Here is a 26,207-nt window from a genome sequence, read left to right on the forward strand (position 1 = left end):
GAAAAGTCACGGCCAGAGATTTAGTGTCTCTTTACTTTTTATTCTCTGTGGAGCTTAAAGGGGCCTCAGAGGACTTTGTGTAACAAATCAGACTTCCTCTCAATGCAAAGGTGATGACGAAATATAAGTATAGATATTGCAATTTATATTACAGTTGCGTGGTTGTTTTACAAGTTTCAGTGGAATTATCACCCAGGAGGTTTTGTGGTAGTGAAGGTTTTATAGTCTCCACTGTACCAATCTAATCCTGGTAACAAAAACAGCAAATCAACACTACAGCCGTGTTTAAATGACAATCTTTTCATCCTCCAGATTCCTGTCTGATTATGTCTGACTGTAAAGCAATTATAATGTCCCTAAGACTGCATGAAACCTAAGCTACTGTATTTATCATTTATGGAATAATAAGCATGCACACAGGGCGTCAGCTGCGTTGTGCGTTGACTGGATAAGAAGCAAAATAAGCCAGTGTGATCGGAGAGGGGAGATCAAGTGAGATTAAAAGATTTAAGGCTCCATTTGCCCATGAATATCTGATGCCTATCTGAGGCGAGAGCCTGTGATCCTCTGTCAGGTCGCCGAGGTGTTGGGAGAAATCTACCTTATCTGCACTTGGCCTTTTTTCAACGGTTTCTTATGTGAGCTTGTAGCCATTGTCTTTCGTCTCAGCCCGAGTCAAAATATAGCAAGTGGTTCACTCCTCGTGCAAAAAGCAAACGCTATATTCCACACGACAAGACTGCCAAGACGAGCAGAAAGTGAACAATAGTTTGGCTCAAACTGGCCATCTGAAAAACTTGTCGGCACAACGCAATGCTGGCTTCAGTCAGCGCGCAAGAAACAGTAGCTGGCAGTCACAGGCTAATCAAGTTGTTAAAAGACCTCAGTCCAAATTTGATTCTGGAGTGGTCATGTAAATACAAAAAATTTAAAAAGAAGCCTCCTCTGCACGACCACAAAAGATTATGAATTTGTTGTTGTTGCAAAATACGGCCTCACTCAGACAAAATAAGGCCGTATTTAGCCTGCAGTACAGAAACACAAGTTCTCATGTTGCAGGGTGTGCCTGTTTTTCATAGCTTATTCTGCAATTAATCATTACATAGAATAGAATTCTTAATATTATTAGTGCCAGAACTCTGCAAAAACTTATTTTGTTTTAATCTATTGTAAACTTCATGTCTACTTTTGGTTACAAGGATAAATGCTTACAGAAATAAGATTATGGAACGAGATTCTGTCCCACCAGAGGCGGTTTTATTTCAGCATTTACTTTCAACACTTTGGATCAACTTTTGAGTAACAAATCACACTGACATTCTCCAGGCAACAGTGAAAGCAAATGTTTCCCAGTCATTGAAAAAAAAAAAAATCCTGCAGCATCTGAACATGTGGAAAATGTCATAGTCTACGATGATTATTGGCAGTTGGACATACAGTAAGACTGCTGGCCAAACCATCTGTTCCATAATGCTAACTATTAAAAGCAGATTTAGATAGGTAGGTATATAGATAATATACATTCCGTTTTTAAAGAATAATTTTTTGGGGCTATGTGACTGTAGCAGTATATCACTGAGGAGGAGATGTAATGCTGAAGAGCAAATGAAAACTCCACATCCCCTCCTGCTGCTGACATTTTATCTTAAGTTGCTCTCGTGATGCGAGTTTACTTGCGTAATCCCCCCTGGAGTGTATGAAGGTGCAGCGCAGTCGTTCCGTGTTGGATTTTGGGGAGGGACGGAGCGAAGGGATGCTAAGGTAGATTCCCTCCCCCATGGGTGTGTCCACAGCCGGGAGACATCAGCCTATCCACCTGCAAAAAAGCCGCTTCCCAGCACTACACACTTGAGCGCAGCTGCGCACGGCTGAATCTCCTCTCCGCCGCCCGTCTCCAGGAACAACTCTTTGTTTTCCTCCTGCTTCTGTGGAACCTACAGAATCTGTTGATGCGATTTAGAGATCACTTTCAAGTTGAAGCGGCTGCGTCAAGTTCATTTAAATCCAAGCTTTGTTTTGGCTCTGGGATAATCGTGCAGGATCTGCGGCGGATACACTGAGACTCCTGCCTGCGGACAGAGGAGCTCAAACAATCTGTGGATGGTTTTAAATGTTCACCTGCGAGATCACAATATTCTCTGGACGTAACTAGAAGGTGGGTCATAACAAGTGCTACTTTGATACATAACAAGTTAAAAGAGAATTGTCTGTTGTGACAGATGCGCTCTATAATCAATAGGAAGCCACGTTTGTTGGAGTGGCGTATTCAGGATAATGCCTGCGCTGCATGTGCACAGAAGCTCTAATATATAGGATACATGTTTAAAGTTCTGCAAAAATAATTTTGCCTTACATATTAGAAATAGTGTGTTTTTAGTACTTCACCATGCGTACGTTCATATTTTTGGTCTGTCTCCTCCGGCGCGTGGGAGGTCGTTTTTAATGAGCAAGTACCGTTTTGAAATATTGGCAAGACTCAAAGGCTGCGTGTGTGCGAGAGCGTGCGCCTATGTGTGTGCGTGTGTGTTGATGGGCAACTTGAGTTTTTGAGGGATCGAAAGTTGTTTTTTGTTGTTGTTTTTGCTGCATGTGATGCTGCACCTTCAAACTAACTCAGCTGATACTTCTGACTGTTTAAAATCTGAGATAGTGTTATAAATGACACGTGGTTCGTGTTCATGTCCTCATAACTCAAAGCCCTGTCAGGCTTTATTTTGGTTAACGGTCTGCTTTGGAGTTGCGCCTTCAAGGCTCAGTGTGGAACTTGATCTTAAACCCTGACTGACAGCTTGACCTCAGACTCCGATCCACGTTTACAAGTGTGACATGCGCGGGTGATTACAGCAAAAGCCCCATCGCTAAAAATTGTATTGTTGTTTCTAAACTTGGCACCTTTCAACGCCGTTTCTTCCAAGTTTTAGTGCTGGCGTTACGCGCAATGGTGCCGCCTCGTCCGCACACGGATAACTTGGAGAGTCTTCAGGTCCTTTTACGTGGATTTTTATCTTCGGGTCTCTTTGTGGCGGATAACCGCATGTTGATGCGCTTTGTGATTTCATCAGCGAGCAGTGGCAGTGCGCGCCAGGCTTTAGGAGCAACTCCATGTTAGCTCACTATGTGGTGAAATTCTGCTCTTGCTGTAAAATAATAGTGATCATTTTGAAACGCTTAACTTTCTAATTGCAGCTTTCAAAAATGCGTCTTTGTTTAGGGTTGTGAAAAGTGGAGATCTGTAGACTAGAGACTGGCAACATTGGCTTCTTATGGCAGCTGGAAGGAGACTGTCCATCCCTACCGTTTCCTTTACAGCACACAGAAGCAAACACCAGCAAGGACAATTGTGGGCGTTTAGGAATATTACAATGAAAAATTCAGAGAATATATTTCTGAGTGAGCAGACTTTGTTTCCAGACTCCTGCAACCCTGAAGGTTCAGGTTACCTTTCTTGGCCTGTACTGCAGGCTATTAAAATTTACTGGTCAAGATTTTGAGAGCAAGTCAAGTATTTTAATTCCTCTGTAAGATATCCAATAAGTATGCACAGCGGGGAAGGCTGCATGAAGTCAGGTCCAGTTTCAGCAAACCTCAGGACCGAAAAAGCCAAAGACTACACAATGCGGCAAACCGATCTATTATTGTGGTTCAGCAACCCACAGTTGGTTGCTGCAGTTGGTTTGTGAATTGAAAGGGTTTGCTTGTTGTTTGATGCTCATCTCTGTCTGTCCCTCAGATCCTGGACTCTCCTTCTCCTTTGTTAACAAACAGAGGGACAATGTTGTGGGACAAACTGTGCTGGCTGCTGGCCGTGCTGGCCTTATCATCTGGTGTGCTTTCCCCCTCCAACGAGCCCCTGTCTGCTCCCAGAATCTTCTTGTCCTTTAAAGGTAAGGAACTCATAATATAATGCTGTTTCTGTGATGCAGATTTGATCACCGGTGATAACACTCACTCTTGCCTTCAGCCTGTGATTTCTTGATCTCTGCGTATAACTGTAACGGGTTAACTATTAGCAACAGCTGAATTCAGGTCTTGGCAAGCCTGGCGTTTGTCCCCTCAGCGCTCAACAGTGAGTTTGATTGTGTGACGGTGTGAGAGAGGCCTGATGAGAGGGATGGGGAGATGTGCTGCTGATTGTCCTGTCTATTCAGGGCTTGAGAATATGTCTTCATCCAATCGCCTAGCTGCTATTAGTCCCCCAAAACAGGCCTTTGTGTGACCTCGGCTCCCTTCTGAAATCAAGTCAGATTTAACACTTGGCTTGGCACACACTCAGGGTGCAGATTCAGCACGGTATGAATGTTAGCCAGTGCCACATGAGACCCTGTGTGTGTGTGTGTGTGTGTGTGTGTGTGTGTGTGTGTGTGTGTGTGTGTGTGTGTGTGTGTGTGTGTGTGTGTGTGTGTGTGTGTGTGTGTGTGTGTGTGTGTGTGTGTGTGTGTGTGTGTGTGTGTGTGCGTGCGTGTGTGTGTGTGTGTGTGTGTGTGTGTGTGTGCGTGTGTGCGTGCGTGCGTGCGTGCGTGCGTGCGTGCGTGCGTGCGTGCGTGCGTGCGTGCGTGCGTGTGGTGAACTGTCCTGTTAAAATAGCTCTCAGCGACGCAGTCTCCGGTGCTTTGTCATGCCAGTGCCGGCATAGCGTTCATGTCCATGGCTGTTCTTGGGGTTTTAGAGTACCTGTGTCTGAAGAAGACTTAAATAAGACTCTGCCGACTTCTCCTTTTATGAGATCACCACACGTCAGATCACGTTTGCTCAGGTGTGAACAGCTTAGAGCACTGAATGAGAACTACAGTCATCTCTGAAAATCAAAGCACTGATGTGGCAAATAAATAATGTATACTGATGAGGAAAATCACACTTTCCTTTACTGGCAACGGCCTGTCAAGTGTTTCTACAGTGCTTTTATAAAAAATAAAAAAAAATTGAAAAATAAATAAATAAATAAAAAAAACAGCCTATACAGACGATCCTGGACTATGAGAAATTTGCATTGTTTTACTGATGAAAACAGACTTTTAAATGAAGCGCCCTCTTGATGAAGGTTTGCTGGTTCTCCGTCTCACCACCTTGGACATTTTGCTTATCTGTTCGTTTTCCCTGTCTTCATCCCTTGAATCCCATCTCTTTCTCTCCGTCCCTAACTGAGTTGGATTTCACACACCAGTGGTCTCACATATAGTTGGTAGAAAAGAGTTCATTTATTTTCTACGTCTTTTTTAATTGAGTTCCTTTTTGTTTTTAATTAGTTTTGGAGGTTACTTTATGCCTCGCAGAGCAACTTCAGATAGCTGGAGACTAGAAATGCACCTAAGCTGTGCATTCCTTAATTGTATTGGTTTTGCAGCGTACTACTGGGAATACTTCTGTAATGTGCTTTTTATTAATTTTCTAATGGGCCAGTGTGCTTAAGAAAATACTTAGGCTTCATACTATCAGTCTAGTGCTGGAATACAACATGCTTCACTTGTAATAAGGGCCTTGTGATGACATAATCCAGCTAATTTTTAATAAGCATTTCAGTTTTGATGATAAAACGAAACAACTCCTTGTGCCTTCATGACCCATCCCTGCATGTTTATCCACAAAGGTTACGCTGGATCACTTTCCACTGATTATTTGCATTCTGTGAGGCTCGTCGAGAAGATGTTGCTATGTTTGGCTGAAATCCAATTTTGTTATGAGAGAACTCACACTTTGTCTTTGCCTTTCAAATATTTGCCCTTTATCAAAGCATGATAGTGGGGCATATACAGTACATGTGCATATATAAACATGCATACATGCATACATAGATACATACATGCATACCTGCATACATACATGCATACCTGCATGCATACATGCATACCTGCATACATACATACATACATATATATATACATACATATATATATAGATACATACATGCATACATGCATACATGCATACATACACATATATATATACACACAGTATATTTGTTCACTAATCAAACTATACCAGTACATGTTTCATGCTTAATCCTTGAGAGAGTGTTCTGCTTTAAAAGCACAATAATCCAGTAAATAAGTATGTTTTGAGATCTCAGAGAAGAAAGTTTCCAATGTAAACCCCCACTATATACCTAAGCTGATCATTTTACCTGAAGCAGCTACTGAGTATGTTAGTGCAGGCTGAGTTATTAACTGTGATAAGGACCAAGTGAGCAAACAGAGGCTAAGACCAAAGGAATGTCCATTCAAAGCAGATCATCAACCCAGACTTCAAAAGAGCTGGACAAATAGCACAAAGACACACACAAAACTCCAGACAGCAATGCCTCTCTCTAACTAAAAAGTGTGTTTTTACTAAAAGGATAATTTAACAACCCCACAGCATTCAATATTCTGCACAGTGACTGTTCTTTTTTTTAATTATTATTATTTTATTTTTTTTATCAGTGTATTAATTCAAAAGTGTAGGTGAGGTTTTGAAAATATGTTTTTCAAATATTTTTGTGAGTTATAAGATGATCTCCTACAAAACAAGGTCATTGCAGTCATGTAGGTGTATTCTTTGCCATAAAGACTGAGGGACACTGGCTTAGATCAGCTGCTGAGGACTCCTATATTTACTTTTAAACAAGGTCTATAATCACATGCTATTTTAGTGCGCAGGGCTCAGCGAGGTTGTGACCCTTCAAACAGAAGCCAGTCACACCCGAGGTTAACTGCCCTCAAACTGTGGGAGAATGGCACTATATTAACAAGTAATAGCTTGTTAGGGCTAATCCTCAGGCACATTTGAAAGTGTTTAACTTTGTTTTTCTTCGGCCTCCTAGTCCACAGTGGAACACCTGGGTACAAGGTTAGCTCCGGGAAGAAAGCCTGGAGAAAAAAGACAAAGCCTGGCAGTCCTGTAATTGGACGAATTCTCAGGGACAATCTGGCGGTTCCTCCAGCCTTTGCATTCCCAGCGACAGTCTTTTTGTGCCATGTAATGGCTCGCTGATTGCCTGAACAAAGACTTCGCTATCTGCTCATCTCTCCTGACATTTTTCAGGGTTAAGATCAGAAATGGCGACATGCCCTTCATTTCTTTATTCTTGAATAATTAGGAGCTGCTACTGCTACTGCGTTTGAACTTTCTGACTACAACAATAGACACTTTTCACAGATTATGTTCCATTGGCAGATTTACTGTATGAGAGGAGTTTTTGTCTTCCAAACATTATATCAGTGTGACGCTCCTCTATGTAGGTGGTCCTGTACCGTTGGTGTCTTTTTTTTTCTTTTTTTTTTTTGACTCCTCTGGTAAAAGAGAAAGCATTATAGATACCAAAGCACATTTTCCCTTCTTGCTTTTCACCCAACCTGCTCACTTGTTATGTAATTGTGACACTGGAGACAGAGCTAAGAGCCTCCGCCAAGCCTTGCTGCAATCAAGTCTCAGCAATCAATGAGAAAGCCTTTGCACAGCTAACCTGTCTGCTTAACATGATCCTCGGCCTCGCAGGATGGATCTTATGTCTGACAACGCCTACAAATAAAGGTCTTGCCTGCATCACTCCCATAGATGTAAAAAAAAAAAAAAAAAAAAAAGAAGTACACAAATCTTCACTAGTCCTTTAGACACGTGTGTGTTTACTCCTTCACTTGTCTGGATCTGTCTCTTTCAAACAAAGAGGCTGCAGGGGGAAAAAATGGTGTTGAAGTGGCTAATCACTGGGGAGATGGCAAACTCATTCAGTCTGCAAGTAAATCAATCTCATAACCCAGAAACCTTCCTGCTGCTCGGCTACAAAACTAATGTCATTAATTAACCCTATCAACATCAGACCACATTACACATTCCAGTGGATATTATTATACTATATCGCATGCATCATCAGAGATGTTAAACATAATGGGACATGCATTGTACAGACAAGCTACAGACTGCCCCATTTGTCATGATTAATTAAAAAAATAATCATGATGCTCATCTATAGTGGTGCTGATGTTATTGCTATTCCCAGATTTTTTTTTTTTGCTCGTACCTAATGTTGTGATTGTGTATTTTTTGGGGTCAATTTTTTTTTTTGGTAGATTCACAAGGGGAATTAGAAAGTTTTTGATGGATTGTTTAATTTCGTTGGGTTGCCACATTATTTATTTTTAATGGGGTTTCCCTCATCCTGTTGGTTTGTGGTTTCAATCCTTAGAGTACTTTTACAGTAACCCAAAACCTGCATTGTTTTGTCATTTGATACAAGCTGGGGTTAGAAAAGGCAGACATGTTTTACAAATAGCTTTTTCCGATCCAGGATTTCTTTGCGCCAGTGTATTCAGGATACATTTAATTTCCATCATTAGTAAAAGGGTCAGGAGTTGCGTTATGTTTTTTTTTTTTTTTTTCTTCAAGTTAACAGAGGATAACAACCAGTACTGTTGAGGATATGAAAAGCCAATTAATGCTTTTGCAAATAATTGGCCTGCACTAGCAGCATTTCTTGTCAAATAAATAAGTGATGTATTTATTTTTGAGAAACAAGCGGGAAAAAAGCAGAAGCACTCCTCTGCATGTTTATCCACAGAAGCAAATAAGCTTTTTTTTTTTTTTTTTCCCACGCTGACCACTGTGTCCACTGCCTCACAGCCTTCTCTTGTTCACATCCTATGTACCGGCTGTGCAAGCTTACCGTTTTTTCCCCCAGCAGATATACATCATTGGTACAAGTTTGTCACGGCCCTCTACTGCCCTGACTGACATGGAATCTAATTCTCAGAAATGGTGGAGGGAGAAGAGCTTTTTTTTTTTTTTAAAAATGTCCCTCAGTCATGTTGCCATGTTAGTTGACTGCGCTACACCATGCGACGTTGTACCTGTTGGCAGTGTGTTGCCCAAAACTGCTTCCTGTTATCTCCGTCGGAGAATGTCATGGCAATGAAGAATGGTTTCCGCTAAGTAATATGCGGCGGCTGTAGCACGCAAGCCCCCAGCAATCATTACAATACTTTGCTACTTTCTCTCCTGAGATGCTGTTGGGGGATGGGGGCCGGGGGAGGGTGGGGAGGGGGATCGGGGGGGGGGGTGCATCCCAGCAACCTCTGCTCTGCCGGATACGTTCTGTCAAACTATGATTATTCAGGAGAGAAAAACAGAAGGCGACAGCTCCCGTGCTAAATATAGTGTCCCTCCTGTCTGTTTCTTTCTGTTTTTTGTTTTTTTTAATTTATTTTTTTGGTATCTCTCTCTCTCTGTCTCTCTCCTCCTCTGTCTCGTCATTCTCCTCCTCTGCCTTTACTCCACACTCACACCCCCTCTATTTGCCTGTTGATAAGAGGCTGGCAGTGCGAGCTGAGGGAGGAGAGCACCCAGCATGCCGCCCACAGTAGGGGCACAATGTTTTAGCACATGTAAAAGGCGAAAGGGGAGGGGAGGGGAAATGGGGGCGGGGGGGGGCGGGGTGTCGGTCCCTAAAGTGCCCAGACTTTCCTTGAAAGGAAGGCACAACAGTGTGGAAGCAGGACAATGTGTAAGGGAGGGAGTGGAGAAAAGGCTTTACATATCATGCAGTGGTAAGTTTATAAGAAAAAATATCAGTCTTCGTTATTTTGCTCGCTTTAGTCATTTTCACTACAAATTACCCCCCTCCCCACCCTTTCATGATGTCCCGGAGACAAACAAATCGTTGCTCCCGATGAAAGGAGCTAGATTAACAACATTTGTCCCCAATTTGAATATATCGTCGTAGCTGGCCTGCAGAGAGAGCCCAAGCACTTATTAATGCTGGAATTCCCCCCTGTGGTGATCAAATTGCACAGCATCCAAATGAAACCGTAATCACCCGCCTATTTATTATTCCTGCTATTAGGCATTTTAATCATAGATTTCATTATTTGCATCAGGGAGAAGCAGATTTACACCAGCTTCATCAGAAACAAGGCGAGATGCAGCAGACCTCCAAATGAACATGAACAGCGAAACCAACCTGTATATTTTTGGGTTAAATTATTATTACGCTCGTCAAGAAGAATTGGGGATCTGCCAACAAATAACATGAGTTTTACTTTGGGTGCAAATAACTCCTATCCAAGTATAAATTCACATATTGCAACTTGGATTTAATCCTTATTTTAACTCCCTACTTCTGGGTTTTGTTTACGTTCCCTGCACCTCACCTGGCAGTGAAACCTGTGCTTTGCTAAATTTATATCTACATGTGTGTGCGTTTTTTGAGAAGATGACCCACAAGTACATCTTGTACAGTTTTATACATATAACCGCAAAGTAGGAAAGGCGTCTGGTTTGAGTTATTTGTACCACTGTTTGCATTTTCATAGTTTAATTTTAACAATGCCCTCGTTGTTCCTGAGCTAGAAGATGGATGATGTCGTGAAATAGAGTTATGACAGTCAATTTCAGTTATTTCCGCTTTGTTGCCATGAAAGTTTAACACTAGTACAACTATAGAAGTATCTGTTAGTGTTAGATGCTGTTGTTATGAAGAGGCATACTCTGTCCTTGCGATTAGCAAACATAACATTGTGCCACAATTGAAGATACGACTTTGATGACCTTGATGATATCAAAATGCGGATGCTTCAATTCTGACCTCTTCAGATTTTTTTTTCCCTCTTCCTCATGCATGTTAAAAGTTGTCACACTGACCCCGAACACAAACAAAAAACGAATTCAATTGCTGGAATTTCCTCAGGTTTCTATTAGCTACCGCTCGCTGTTCGTTTTGTACACAATCAGCTTGGTGACTGGATGTTTCTGACTTAAATGCTCCATGGAAGTGGTTTGTCTGCATGTAGGAGACTCTTTGGCAGGTTCGATAAATAGCCCTTCCTCTTCTCTGTCTGCTCTGTAAAGGAGGGGCAACACTCAGCCGAGGTTGAAAGACAGCCACGCAATGATGGACGTGTGATAGACGGCGCCTGCTTGTGTACATCCTGGTGTGTTTGTGTCTCTTGGTCGCAGCCGATCTTTTTGATCGAAATTTGGCAGACGGGATAAAAATAGATGTAAGCCACAGTGGTACATCAGACTCGTGCCTTTTTTGTTCCCTCGTGTTTGAGAAACATGTTTGAGGAAAGTGGTTAGCGTTTGCCTTAGTAATTGTTTTTATTTTGCGCCTCTGAGCACTTTCTAGATCCTGTAGTTCTAGAGGTGTGATATTAATCAATTTTAGGGGCAGATTATTATGCAGGCTGTGATGAACCTCAGCACCTGCGGGAGGGTGGGGGAGCTGACGAGGACGGCAGGCGTTTGTGGGTCGAGGCAGAGTCGGAGAGCGGGATGGTGACGGCTTTAACCGGAGGTGGTTGACTTAAGATTCAAAGTGACAGCGAAGAATGGGAGGGAGTCTTTTAATATTCATTTCAAGTCCATGTGGTTGTGTCTGCATTGTTTGTTTGTGTGACTGTCTGTGTGGGTGCTCACATGCTTGCAGAGCTTCTTCTGCAAAGAGCTGCTATCCGTGACACTGCTTTGGTTTGGTTGCCATAGCAGCATCCAGCTGTCACTCCTCGCAAACTGAATCGGGTTCAAATGATTCTCTCCACAGAGAAGAGGTGGGATGCAATCACAGCTTTGTGCTTATTTCCCCAGATGTCTGTTGTCTCCTCCGTTCACAGGAAATCCTGAAGTCAGGCAGCATCAAGTCTTCCAGGTTTAGTCGAGACAAATGTGAAAATGAATTTGCTAAAACGGTAGACTTTGATGAGGCTGTGACGTGATCTTGTGAAGTTGTGGTGGCGGAATGGAGAGTTTATTGAGCAAATAAGTGGGCGATTGTTTTTTGCGCAACTGGATGTGCTCTCCAGATGTAGCTGAGGTGTGGGAGTCCTCGGGGGCTCGCAGCTTCAACCGAAATTAAGGAGACAGCAGGTCAAGGGCACCCCTCCACTTGTTTACCTTAGACACCTATCGTTCTTTTTCAGTTGTCTGTCAGTGTTTGGAGCTCGTTACTGGATTGCCATTGACCTCATTCGTATGGTGGCCATTTTGAGCACTTGGGGTTTTTTCTTGGGCTACATACTGACATATATGGTACCATAGTGTTTTACTCCCAGTGTTAGTTGACCATGCATAAAAACCTCAAAACAACCTAAACCTGGAATAACAACTTAATGCTACCTGATTTTATATAGCTTGTTGCCTCACAATAAAAGAGCGATACTGTAGTGGCCAGGCTATAGATCCTGTATTTGATTTGTCCAATAAAAAAAACAATTAAGTGGCAAAGCTTTTGATTCCATCTGCCAAACTCTTTCAAATGGCAAAATCTGTCTTTAATTTAAGTGATTTTTTTTTTTCCAGACTGATTTGTATGAATCTTCACATCAACTTTAACGATCGTTTTAATGGTAGATCCATTTTTCGAACAAAAACACAAAACATTTGAGAATACCAGCTTCTCAAATATAGGATTTGTTGTGGCTCTTAAGAGGTTTATTAATATTTCCTGGCATTTAAGAAACAAACAAAAAAAAGACAGATTAGCTACAGCCCAGATATATTTAATCTGAATTTATATCTCCAAATTCTCTAGATCAATTTGTTTGTGCTGTTTTCAAAGTGTAACTGTAAGTATACATCATGTATACTGGCACACAACATGACGACAAGCAACATATATTTGCTCTTTCAGGAAGCACCCTGAGTTCATTAAGCTTTCTATGTGAAAAAGGCTTTTGCTTTGTCTCCAACTGGATGGCAGTTTTGAAACAACTAGTCAATCAGCTGCATCTTAATTGACAATCATTTTGATAATTGATTAACCCTTTGATGGAATTATCATTTAATAATACGAAACACTCTCTTTTTCCAGTTCAAACAGTGGACTTTGACCCAGGATACTGCTGTTCCTGTTTTCTGTGAAAACCAACTCGGCGTTGACTTATTGTAGTTATGCATGTAAATTAACCAACTTAAAATATTACATTTTTATATTTGAACCCAAACCTTGTTCAAGTAGTTTTGGTGCCTAACCTTAACCAAACCGCGACCGTATAATCAGATTAGGCTAACCACATCTTTATTATTGTTACCATGACAACACAAGTCCACCTGTTGCCTGTACTGTCCAACGGTCATATGTCACTGATAACGGCCTCCTGAGCTGGTAGAGGAGGGCCTACCAGCCATATCAGTGGTCCTGCACCATTGTTTAGTTGGATATACGTCTTTAGTTGTAAATATGTCTTTTAGCTGTATATATGTCTATTTATGTGTCTTTCTCTGTATATACATTGAGAGAAACTGTTGTCAAATTCCTGGTATGTGTGGATACAAGGCCATCAAAGGTGATTCGGATGGCAGCCGATAACGTTCAGCTTAGGTGCTGAAACCGACTTAAGTGGCGATAAGCTTGGTCCCTATGGACTGAGACTGATATCCTGAACTTAAGTTCAATTCAATTCAAATAACTTTCTTCTTTTAAAAGCATACGCAGCACAGCACACAAAAGCACACATCCACAGAATAGTGACACAATAAACAAAAGTTTTAACAGTTAAGATGCTAAAAATATAGTACAAAGTAACAACTGTATGTGCTGCAAATGTCTTTTGAACTTGTGTTGTTCCAGCCCAGATATTTAGTAGGAGTAAGGGAAGAAGACTTGAGAGAGTTAGATAAGGGGTGAGAGAAAAATGAGGATTGTCGGGAAGATGGACTGAGAGGAGGAACATGTGAAGGGAGCAATAGAGCAGAATCAGACGGGGCTGTGAGAGTGCTAATGGACTACAGGGCATCAGTGTCAGGTTTGCTATCTCAGCCTGAGCATGGATAAATGGAGGGATTTGAGAATGAAAAGGAGGAGAGGAGCGTGGGTGCACAAAGGCATACTCGGGGGAGGGGGTGGAGGGATTGTGGGTCTGCTTCCCATTAGCTGTGTACAAGTGTCGGATGAGATGGTTTCCTTCAGTTGGTGACTGCTCGGACAGCCTCCACAACTCAGCCCCGTGCCGATGCCCGAGCAATAACCTCGTGCTGCAAGGTCCGACGTTAGAGTCGGTGATAACTGCTGACTTTATTCACACTTACATATTGTCATACAAATTGTCTTGAAAGGAATGTTGTAAGTAATTTGGCACAGGGGAACACTTGGACAAAAGCCAAAGTGCGTCTAGCACCATGCATCTCTTCCCGACACCGCAAAATGATGTAAAGCCAAATATTTCTTTTTGCTGAGTGTTCCTGCGATCAACGTCTCGCACTTTGCCAAATTTGGCAATGTTTTATAGGAAATGTTTCTTTACCTAAAAGGAAAGGTCAAAGTTTTTAGGCAAAAGCTGGGCAGCCTCATGAAATTTTTCAGGTGTTGGCGATCCAGTTTGTCAAACCTCTCTTGGATAAGAACCAAGCAGCTGTCTTTGTGAGTATGGCAGAAACGAAGGCCAAGGTTGAGCCTGACCATGATCCTGTGGGAGGCTGCGGTCGTGGTGTCTCACTATTGGATTGAAGAAGCCAGAACATTCCTCCCTCTCCTCCTGCCTCCTGTCAGAGCTGTATTTCATCATTTAGTGACTACCCTCTCCCACTTTCATATGCTCTGCATACATTCCCTCTGCATGATGCATAACTGGTGTGAACTGAGCCTCTGTCAGATGCTTACATGGTTACAGAAACCACCTTCAAACTTTGAGATGTAAATGTTTGGTAAATAGTTACGCCTTCCTCGTGAGATTGATTTCGATTGAATGGGATTTGGATTCCCCCCAATGTTCCATTAGCTGCTGTAGCTTCAGGCGAGTAATGGCTGAGTTTGAAGGTCATTTCTCAAGAACCCCCTGAACCCGTGTTGTCCTGGAAGAACAAGAGAAGCGCTGGGTAGAACAGGAAGGGCAGCATGTGGTGCAACACGAGGTTTCCGGGCCACATTTTTTGCGTTCGTACACTGATGGGCTCCCTGATAATGTGCTGATTGTGGAGGGGAGGAGATGGCCTCTCATCCCTAATCATTGTGGTGGTTGCATTGACGTGATGCCAAGATTTCCTCCATGCCTGCCCCGTTCACGCCTCCTTGCCTCCATTCTTTGTTAGTGAGCCCTGTTCTCAGGAACCTTCTCTAGGTGTTCCCTCACAGCGCGTTGGCAGTGTTGTCCGGTGTCTGTGCCATATGTGTGTTACTGCATACATATGTATGAATGAGAAATGGGAGTAAGGGCCTCCTATGTTGCTGTTGTTATTGTTGTTGTTGGTGTCGACGCCTCACTCATCCCCGTGAATGGACTGCTTAGTCTCAATAGAAGAGGGGCGTTTGTGTGGGCTGGGTCCATCATTCATTTACTTCATTCATGTCCCCGGGGAAGCGGAGGGGGAGTGGCATACAACATTGGCACGGCATTAGTGCTCAAAGCATCCCTCTCCGTCCTTTACCTCCCTCTGCTCGCTCTCTCGTCATTCTCGTCTCTCACTTTTCCACCTCTTGGCACAAATGGCGAAACGGTCATCACTCAAAGCTTGGCTATGATCCGGGGCTTTCATGTTCTGTAGGATTTCATGTTGGATGAATTGGTGCTCCTCCGGACCTTGTGCTTCACCGCACTACAATGATGGAAGAGCACAGACAGCCTTTCAGAGAGGCTGCACCTCCTGGCACAAATACAGAGGCCCAAACTTTTTCTTCATGGCTGACAGATCTAGTTTTAATGTGGTCGATTCAGCTGAGAATCATACAGAGGAAACAAAAAAAATGTCTTTTGACACTGGGACGAGCTCCAATTCAAATCATGCTTTGTTCAAGTGTAATCGCATTTAGAACGTCTAATATGCTTGGAATTCATTAGTCTGTGGCTTTGATTAGTGTCATGAACAAACAGGATTGGTGCACAGCATGAAATTTACCTTTTCACTACCGTGGCTGGATTACACTGTCCTATTAAACCATCTATGCATGATGAATTATTCACAAATCATTGCATTATGAGCAATTAGACCATTACTTTTTTTTGCCCCTACACCACACTGCATGTGTAGTGTGTAGTGTAGTGTAATTGTGAGTTGTATCACGAGAAGTTGTTTTTGTGGTTGAAAAAATATCTGTGTATAAAAGTGTGTGCAGTTAAATGTGCTCAAGTTTCGCAGATTGTCCCAGATTTTCCAAATTGTACTCATGCTGTTGTACTTAGTTCAATCATCAATCCTTCAATCAGCATTATTTCCTCACTTTCAGTTATCCAGGTTTTGTTGCTAAGTAATATCTAAGCATCTCTAAACATGGAACTGCTCCACAACAAGAAAGTATCATTGTAATTTCTATACAACACACAAAATGTAAATAATATGAAGTATGAAGTTTTTGTTTTCACTTTTTAAATTAACTCCTTTATGCTAGAGTGTTTTATGTGTTTAAATTGGATCACATCAACTTAGATGGAATCATCCCCTTTTGTAAAGATTGTCTTAAAGCTAAGTATAATACATTTGCAATAAACTCTCATAAATCTGCAAAAGAACATAAACTCTTAAGATAAGGACGCAGCTGTGGAGATAACCTCTGGCCTACAAGAGGAAGGGCATCATTTCATCACTCTTTAGTATCATGGGATGGACTGTGCTTTAAACACTTTTGGTATTGTTGGTACCGTGGCAGTAAATAGCTTAGTTGCTGCATATTTTTCATCGCGGCACCCGATTACATGACAATCACAAGATCATATTCTCAGCACTCAAAACTCTTCTTTTTTTTTTCTTCTTCTTTTTTTTTGTGTGCGAATGATTCACTAGTTCTTCAGATGATCAGAACCAGGCTGCTGGAAAAGCTACAAGAGAAAATATGGCAAGCCGCAAACAAACAAGCCCGAAGCAGAAAAAAACAAAATATCGAACTTGTCTGCTGTTCAGATCTGATGAATGAAAAACAGATAACGAAGATAGGAAAGGGAGTGTGAGAGTGGGCGAGAGAGGCCACTCATAAAGGAAAAATCTCTCTCCATTCCTGGTGTGGAGCAGTCTGTGTTTGGGTGCCTTATCAGTGCAGAGCGGATGGCTAAGCACTGATTTATGACAAGGTATGATAGTGCAAGATAAGAGGGTTTTTAGCCTCCATGTGTCTGTGCAATCAATGGCCTCCTTCAACACACCATGTGTTGGATGGAGGGTGACCAAGATTTCCCACTGTCACGCATGTTGCCTTCCTCCAACCGATAAGACTCCTACTTCCCTCTCAGTTTTATTTCTTATATCGCTATCTCGCTCTCCTTCTCCTATCAAAACAGCCACTTCCTGCTAATACTTTCCTTTCTTAAACATGCCGGTTGTTTAAGTGCAGACGCATGTTGTGACGCGTGAAAGATTGCAAATTCTTAAGTAAAAAGTAATTTACTGCTGGAGGATTAACTGCGTTACATCAGGCATAGTTTCAACTGTTGGAAAGGTCTTTTCAACATTTCTTATCTATCTCTACTGCATACTAAATCTCACTGAGCATAACTGCCAACAATAACATACCAGAGGAATCAGACGTTTTCTGTTTTGTTGTATCCATAGTTTTTGTTCCAGTTGGTGCGTGCAATTGATAAAAGCCAGTAATCTGAACAAGGGGCAGCCTCGTTTGCCCATTTCATGCCTGGAGTGCAGTAACTGCTGTGTAGTATTGACACGACGGATTTATGTGAACCCACAAGCCTTGATGTGGTTTGTGCGGGGCAGACATGTTATCTTGTGTCATGTTTTTAGGATTTATTCCGTCTCTTACTGTATTTCTCGGTCTGAACAAGCTTCCCAGATACTTCAATCGTTCAATGTTAAAATTTCATTCGGGAAAAGTATTGTTATGAATCTGACGCTAACTATAGCCATTCACACGTCCTCCTCTCACTGCCTCCGAACAGACGTCCTCTGCGTGCTGACCCCTGTGGTCACGGGTGAGAAAAAGGCCACAGGGTCACGGGGTAGGATGTCCCAGCTGTCTGTCAAACATGAAAGCTGCCAAATTAACAGGCAAGGGTGTTTTAAAATGTGAGGGTGAGAGTGTCAGTCAGCGAGAGCCATTTTTTGTTTTGTTTTGTTTGTTTTTTTAAAGGCCATAGATTACACAGACAGACAGTAATCTATAGGTCTGTCAGCCTGTCACTCAGCCTAACCTTGGGCAGCTTCACTTTAATTGCACGGCGGGATGAGAGAGTGGGGCCCACCTCCAGCAGACAATTCATATTATCCATTAAACATGTCATGGCTGCCAACATGTTTCATCTTGAATGACATTTTTTTGCTTTCAAAGCACATATTTAAACCTATTGGAATGTAAATGGTCGTTTTCAGCCTGTAATTATTTTTCCGTGAATCCCCCTCATTATTAAATAATTCAACCATTCATGTCGAGAGGGATTATAACATAACATTCCTCCGGATAAACACTTACCTTAGTACCGGTTTGTTGAAGGACACTCGAACAAATATAACTCCACAGCTGATGACATTGAGGTGGTCTACGTTTACTGTCTTTGAGATTACACTTCAACACACAATCTATACTGGCTTCTCCAAACCCCTTTATGGCGTACTTCAAACCTTTGATTAGCTCGGCTTGTCAAGTTCTCGTCTTCAAAGAAACCCTTTCACGTGAGGTAGAAATAAGACGTGTTGATAGATCTGCAAAAGTTAAATAATCTTGAAAGATGGGTGTTTCCAAACACAACTATTTCCATAACAATGTTCTATAGCATTTCCACTGTCTGTTTTCCTTTTTGACACCCTTCCCCCACTTCTGCCTCTTCTCCCCCCCCATTCCCACTACCGTCATGTCCATCATAGAGGCACTAAGAAAAAAAAATGAATGCCCTTGACTGACGGTCACCGTCTCCTACTTTGTCTTCTTCCACTCATCTCCTCCCATTTATGCCAAGCAGACGGACAGACAGACAGCATATGGACGAGTTAACACGGATGCTCTTTCACTCACCACATCCAGTCAGCTAATTCCCACCAGTTGGTCTCCCCACTTTCTTTTCTTCCCACAGCTCTCAGCAAACTTTCCTGCTGATTTCCATTCAGTGTTAGAATCAAACCCCCCTGTGCGGGCATGTGTTTGTGTGGATATGAGGCCGCATTAAATCCCTCTCATGCTCGCAAATGTACCAAAAGTACAAAAACAGTGACTGTTTGAAGGGAGTCAAGCAAAAGATAGTTGATGGAAAGAGGCAGTGGGATGCTCGGCTGACTGATAAGTGCTGTTGTCTGCAGACAGAACATCAGTTTGTCTGAAATGTCCGGGCACACTTGGCCATAAAACTCATCTTGTCATCAGGGAATTACTAAAGAGAAGTCTGCTGGATGTCGTACAAACCAGATTGAAAGACACAGTTTCGTCCTCTTTTTGGCCTGTTCTCCGGGATGATTCAGTGATACAAGATACTTAATGTAAGCAGCCTCAACCCGAGAAATAAAACACTTGAAAATATCATCCCACTGTTGTGGGACTCAAATGCTCTCACCCAGGCCGTAATATTTATGACATAATATTGTTCCTTTGCTTCTCCCATGTAATAATAGCGCTGGTGTTACCTGTAATAACGTGTCTGCGAATATCTGTGTTTGTTTGAGAATAAACTCAAACATTTTTGGAGTATTTTGCTAATTCATTTGTTTTTCTTGGCGCAGCTTCTTGTTGCAGAACTTAAAAGAGTGGGAGGCGGAGGTCTTTGTCTGAGTGTAATTACCTTTGCAATCACTCGGTCAGGTCAATGGCGTATTGATCTGTTGGTTGACCAGTGCACAGTCGGGCCACTAATGGAATGGATTACTGGAGGAATGTTATGTTTGATCTGTTTGCAGAGGAGGAACTTCTCCTGAGGGAGTCTGTTAAGAAAAAATCTTGACCTTCATGGAAGTGTCAATCAATCATGACTTGTAGTGGCAGCTACCAGACTAAATATTTTATTCAATGTCTCCGCAATATTCGTCACTGTAAGCTTTGAATTTAGCCAGAAATTATTTACTCAGAAATAAACCTTTATAGTGGTTCTGTGAGGCTGAAACTAACCTCGGTATGCTAATACATTCATGTTTGTAATGTTCACCAGCTTAGTTTAGCAAGTACGCATTTACAATTAGAACAAAATGCAAAGTACAACTTCGGCTTGGGTAACGCCATTACTGTAGTTTTGAGGGTAAATAAATGATAAATAAAAAGTTATTAAGCAATTATAATGAATTCTGACATGAATCTCTGTGCCAAGTTTCATTTTAATTCATCAAAGTAGTTGTTCACTAAAAACAAACATTCTGTTGGTGAATCTAGCGGAAAATTCAGGCGATCTCTAAAGTCAGAAGGGTTCGTCCTCTTGTGACCTTGTCCGAATTTAAACTGATTAATGATCAATCCATTCAAGAGTTGTTGAGATATTTTAGGCTAGACTAAAGCAGTGGACTGAGCGACCGATAACCTTTGCCATCCCTGGTGTTATGCTCCTAGCATGACAAAAAGTCTGTCATCTTAAGAACAAGAATTGGAAAAAATTGGAAGGATGTTCCTTTACGGGGTCATTTCAGCTGGTTTGACAAGAATAGTGGTGTTTTATGGGTTTTGATTTATTTTTCTATGTTTCGTAGCAAAGTGTCATTCCCTAGTGTCTGAGCACAAAGCCTTTCAGACAAATGAGCAGGTCTTCACTGCAGGCTGTAACTCCCAACACCCAATCAGAGGAACACGGCTCAACAACCAGCCGCCTCATTGTTGAGTATTATCCCGGCTGTCTTTTGGCTGTCATATGGCATTAATGCTCAAGGCTTGAACTGGTATCTGTGCTGACATGTACCTGGTGGTGGGTGACCCTGCCATTGTCTGGCAGTGACGTGGGGTCAAGTGGCTGTATGCAGCAGCAGGAATTGCAGTATAATGTCGACCAGACAGAAACAGATGGGTTTCTGGAACTCAGCCATTACTGGGTTGTAGTGTGATAATGTCACAGATGTCTCTGACTCTGAAGCTCAGCCTTTTCTGGTCATTTGGGACATACAGAAGTTATATATTCACATCACAAACCTCTAACAGATCATCTCAATTCACACCTAATATGTCCTGCAGTGCTATGGCTGCCATAGTTTCCACGAGCACAATCAAACCAAGCGCTCCAACCGAGCTTTTAAGGTGCATTTCCATTCTTTTCTGCTTTAAAATAAGTTTGATGGCCCAAATAAGAAATGTTTAAAGTTTAAAAAAAAAAATTCTCTCCAAGTGGTCTCAGTCTAGAACACATACAACTCCCCATATCTAGCCAGAGACCCTCTTTCCATCCATGTTTCTGTCTCCAGAGTAGCTGACGAAAATACCACATGGTGGGTGTGGGCAGAAGTCATTCATTAAAATACCAGCCACATGCAGCAGTGAAATGCCACGATGTGTTAAAGTTATTGCTTCTTGTCTGAATATGTCCTGGTGACTAATTAGTCCAGACACTAGCTGATGCACCCACATAAACACAATGCATTTTATGTTAACAGACGTTTTGCAATTTGCTCAAAACTTGCTCAACATTTGGATTGAGGCGTGATCTCATTAGACGTGGCTCTCGACAACCCTCTTTATTCATGCGAGAGTTTATTACTTTTGAAGCGTGATGTACGGGCCGGACACTCGTAGCAAAATACATCATCACTGCACGCATTTCCTGCATCGGCCACGCTGGATGCCAAAGAAAGGAGCGAAGAAGGAAAAAAGGCATCTGTTATCTCAGTGGAGTGGTATGCAGACGGAGGCCAGTGGATACTGGCAGGATCAGACTCGCCAAGCAAAAGGAAAGGTGTCAGAGGAAGCTGCACGGTGAATGAAAATAGCATTAACGAGGCCTGATTTAAGATAAATGGGAACGCTATAATTTGAGGTCGATCTTGCGTGCATGACAGCACCTTAAAAGACTTCACACAATGTTGTGGTTGGTGCGCAAACGCTGGCGGACGCGCTCAGTTTGTGGCGGTCGATGCAGGACAGGAAAACGATCTTCAGAGATACGTTTCCTCATCACTCCTCACGAGGAGATAATTCCATTTTATTTTGCAAAGTACAGGAAACATTTTATTTATTGGACTTTGGCCATCATCTTAAAAATGATCTAAATGAATGGTTGATTTAAATGATTAAAAAGAATAAAAATGCTTTGGCATCTTTAGTGTAGGAGGGTTTGGTCCTAACTGCAGCACAGATTCAGATGGTGTAAATCCTTTATCTGGACAAGTAGTACTTGGGCGATTGAACCCTTACACATAAAAGCACAGCAGTGTCTGCTTACTACAGTTTCTCCCACACGCATTTCCTTCCAGATAGACTGCCACAACTCATTCAGTTCTTAAATAACATGCATCATTTGTGTTCCGTCAGAATGATAAATGGTGTATAAATGTTTTCCAGTTAGGATGACAGTGCCAGTGCCTCACAAAATATCTACAAAGTACTGTTGCCGAAATGAAAAAGTTCCCTAATTAGACACTACAATGGTAAAGTTTGGTTACTGCACAAAAAACAACTTGTGGATAGGGAAGGATTGTGGTCATGCTGAAAATAATTCACCTGTGGCTCCATCATGTCGCCATTCAAGCAATCGCGCTTTCAAGTTCTTGTCAAGTTGTTGTTTTTTTCCCCTCCTTAACGCTACAATCTCCACTCTGATAGCGCTCTGCTAGCGGTAGCATAGATTACGCTCACGCTGTCCCTCTGAAAATGACGTCATCCTCGTGTGTTGCGAGTGACACAAGAATTTCGATCTGAGCCAGCAGAGCGTCCGAACCGAGACGCAGCTGTAGAAATCCGATTACGATCACATTTCTTTAAACCACCTCCAAATGTGCTTTGGATCCGATTTGCAAAAATTGCAAAAGGCCTGTTTGCCCTCCATCCTTCGGGGAAAAGACTTCCAGAGAATCTAAACCAGTGTCGCCAGGTTTCAGTTTCTTCTTTTCTCCTCAAAAACTCCCTTCCGTTATTGTGTGAACTCGACCCCTCAGTGTCTGAGATGCTGTCTGGCACACTACATTATGTTAATTATTTGGTTACAAATCTGGCAACATGGGAAACGCACAAAAGCCACTAAAAAAAATGTTACACGTCGTTTTTTTTAAATGCAGGTATTTGTATTTCTATCTGGAGGAATATTTTTCTTCCGTTTTTATGCTGTTGATTACAAGATGTTACTTGCTCATTACTTTACCAGTTCTTGGCTTTTTTGAGGAAAACATGACTTTACAAGTCTCTTCTCTCTTCCGACTTCTTTCTCTACCTAAGCCGGCAGCTGAGATCTTAATCAGTGTTTTTGTGTGTTTGGGCACACAATCAGGTTTTTTTTTTTTTTTTTTTTTGTCCGTCCTCCAACTCCTGATTAGAATTGAAGAGCCTCTGTGTGCCTTTGTGAGCTTTGTTTTTTTGCCCCTCCAGCAGCAGTACAGGGGATGTCAGCCTCTCTCTATGTGTTGGCCGTACAGAGAAGCTCCCTCTTAGAGCTTGACTCAGAGTTTCCATGGCTCTCTGCTGCCTGCCTTGATAAATGGAAGTTCTTAGGTCCGCTGTCAGGCTCCTCTACCCTCGGGACTCCTCCCTCCATTCTCACCACTCGATCGCAACATTTGCTGTTGAGGGTGAAAAATGACCAGAGGGAGTAGAGTAGATTCTCGGTGCCTGACTGGGGAGTGGAACACCCAGAGAGGGTAGCGGTGGCTGTTGTCCCCAATAGACCCTGAGTCAACACTTGCTGCTAATGGTCTCTCTAAATTTACCTTCTAATTACCCTCCTCTTATTGCCCCCAGCTAGCAGCACACTGGCCATGACCTTGAAACTCAAGGAAGCAAAAAGACATGCTGAAAATGACTCTTTGTTCAGTTCTCGTTAAAATCAGCGGGAAGACGACTGATCTATTGAGAACATGGATCATGAAAGAGGCACATGTTAGTTCCCCTAATGAAATGAAGAAGTAGGAGAAATCTAGAAATAGGAATGGAGAGATTCCTTTGAGAAAACATTGTACATCTGGCTCAGTGTTAGTGCAGCTGACGGAGAAGGAGAGTATTTGTTCTAAGTGCCAGGTCAAAGGTCAGCTAGGGAAAGGAGGATTTTTCACTCATTCACACCGGCTCTGTCTCATTATTCAGCCCTTTCCATAATCCTTCGAAACTGCGTTGTCACCACCGACCACTGCTGCCACGCCGACCAGCCCGCTGCAAGCGACAGCTCAGCTACAACAACAAACACAGCTTCATCATCATTACAGCAGCCTGCTGCATCAGCATGACTCCCATCACACCTACACAGACACACATAAACATTTGTGTATACAACCGCCCGGCCACGAGCGCAGACAGCTCCTCGGGGTCGAGCCTTCAGAAACCAAAACAATCAACCAACCAGTGATGTTCATGTTTTTCAAAATCCAGAGATTACTGTTGTAGAGGAAGAGAGTGAAGCAGACCTGCTCACTGATCTCCTTTTAAAGTGTAACAGCTCAGCGTGAATATGAATTTCTCATGTTTCTTGGCAAGAAGCATGAGGTTTTGTTCCTGTGAAAATTGGACGGTATGCTTGAAGAAATGGTTCTGTGTACATTTCATCTAGTTTAAACTATCCTTTTATTTGTAATAGAGCAGAAAAAAATTGAAAGCACAGAGAAGATCATGAACACTGTTTTCAGTTAATCTTTTAGTCTTTTATAAAAATGACACAAAATAGCAAGAACTATTGCTTTTATTTCCCTCAAACCCAAGATGGCGTAGTCAAATATCTTTTACCAGCCATCAGTCTGAAACAAAGAGGTCGTCTATCATAAATGCTAAAATCAGTACGTTTTTGGGACTTGTTTCCCAAACCGTTTCCTAACCAGCAACTATTATCAGAATAATTTAGTTTTCTGTCAATTGACTAAGCAATTATTCAACTAGCTGCTGATTAATTGTTGATAAAAAATATATATATTGTTTTCCCTTATTAAACATTGTTAGAGGATGCAGTTTCCCATGTCTCCCTGCGCTTTCACTCTCCAAACATTCCACCCAAATACGATCGTGACCACCCAGCTTTCTCCAGTGTGAGGAGGCCACGATGAGCTTTCACCTCAGACCCCTCATGTCCTTTGACCTTTCACCTGCGGCCCACGCAAATCTTTTGAGGGCAGCTGTCTGCAGCAATGTGTGAACAGAAAAAAAAAACCACCTCGGTCTTTTGGATTGATGTATTATGAGTCTGTAATTAAGCGTATATCAAAAATCTGCGCAAAAAGTACATTTTATTCTTAAATTGTTACTCGAAGTTTGACATTGGAAAGGCAAATCATACTTTTTGGGAACACTCCTGTCTCCATTAAAACCCTTTGTGTCTTATTCTGACCGCTACATGTATAGTCCGACGTGAATTCAATGAAGGTCAGAGACAGAAAGTAGAGAAACTAGATGACCTTCGCTATCAGTTCAACCAAAGATCTTGTTCTTCTCCCTTGTGCTTTAATTAACCTTTGCTGTCATCTGAAAAAGCAGAAATAGATTTGTTATAATCTCTCATTTCCACTCAGGAAGTGAACTCACTACTTAAATCAATCTTTCCCTGCTTTGGATTTGTGCAGTGGGAGACAGGTGTCCCTGATTTGATGTGAGGATCAGAGAGCTCTATTTCTATTTCTATGAACACACACAGACACACGCGCACCGTGTATCAGTGGCAGGCAAGCGTGAAGAGCATCGGAGTGACAGCATCCGGAAGCTCAGAGATAAGAAGTAATCTGGTGCCAATTATTTCTTCTTGACAGGCGCAGGTAAGCAGCAATCAGCTCCTGTGACATGTGTTCTGAGTCAATAGTCCTAACCCCGATGGGTGGCGGGAGGCTTATTATGAGGTGCTCAACTGAGGCAAACACGAAAGGCAAACACCGTGTCAGGTTGAGCTGATAAGGCCTCCCTCCCGCTGCCGTTCAGCCCCTCCGATGTCCGCAGTGACCTCTCCATCCTGGACTCTAACGCACAAAGATACTCTGGCCTCAGACATGAGTTACACTAAATAACAGACACTTAAAGGCTTTGACCGTATGCAACCACGACACACTAAAAGACCAAAAAGACCTTGTTACCTGAATGACATAAGTTTGACATTCTGATCTTCCTCCTCTATGGCTAAAGTTTGCTCACGTTTAAACAACTAAAACTAGTGCTCAAAGTGGGCCAGCACTCATTGACAGGAAGTATCGGCACTTTTACATTTTACTTTTTGGTGTACCATGACTTATTTTTTATTTTTATTTTTTTGGCAACAGCACTTCTCACAAGCTGCTCATACTATAGAAATTAT

The 26,207-nt window shown here is 42.2% G+C and overlaps 1 protein-coding gene across 3 annotated transcripts in view; it reads left to right on the top strand.

The window, feature by feature from the left end:
* The first annotated feature begins 1,737 nt into the window (after positions 1-1,737).
* Positions 1,738-26,207, top strand: part of sema3fa (sema domain, immunoglobulin domain (Ig), short basic domain, secreted, (semaphorin) 3Fa) — a 49,438-nt gene continuing 24,968 nt past the window's right edge. For 2 of the 3 annotated variants that reach the window (XR_011310595.1, XM_069690752.1), the window contains exons 1-2: positions 1,739-2,155; positions 3,731-3,884. Coding sequence is in view for 2 of the 3 variants with exons in the window: in XM_069690752.1 (XP_069546853.1) it covers positions 3,773-3,884 (112 nt within the window). In the remaining variant the exon portion in view is untranslated. Of the gene's footprint in view, positions 2,156-3,730; positions 3,885-26,207 lie in introns of all 3 variants that reach the window. The other variant, XM_069690754.1, reaches the window with a different exon arrangement.

Source organism: Brachyistius frenatus, unplaced genomic scaffold, assembly GCF_029030835.1.
Source record: "Brachyistius frenatus isolate BFR_SWC_R1_liver_20210118 unplaced genomic scaffold, ASM2903083v1 Contig_10, whole genome shotgun sequence".
In the NCBI taxonomy this organism is placed as follows: Eukaryota; Metazoa; Chordata; class Actinopteri; family Embiotocidae; genus Brachyistius; species Brachyistius frenatus.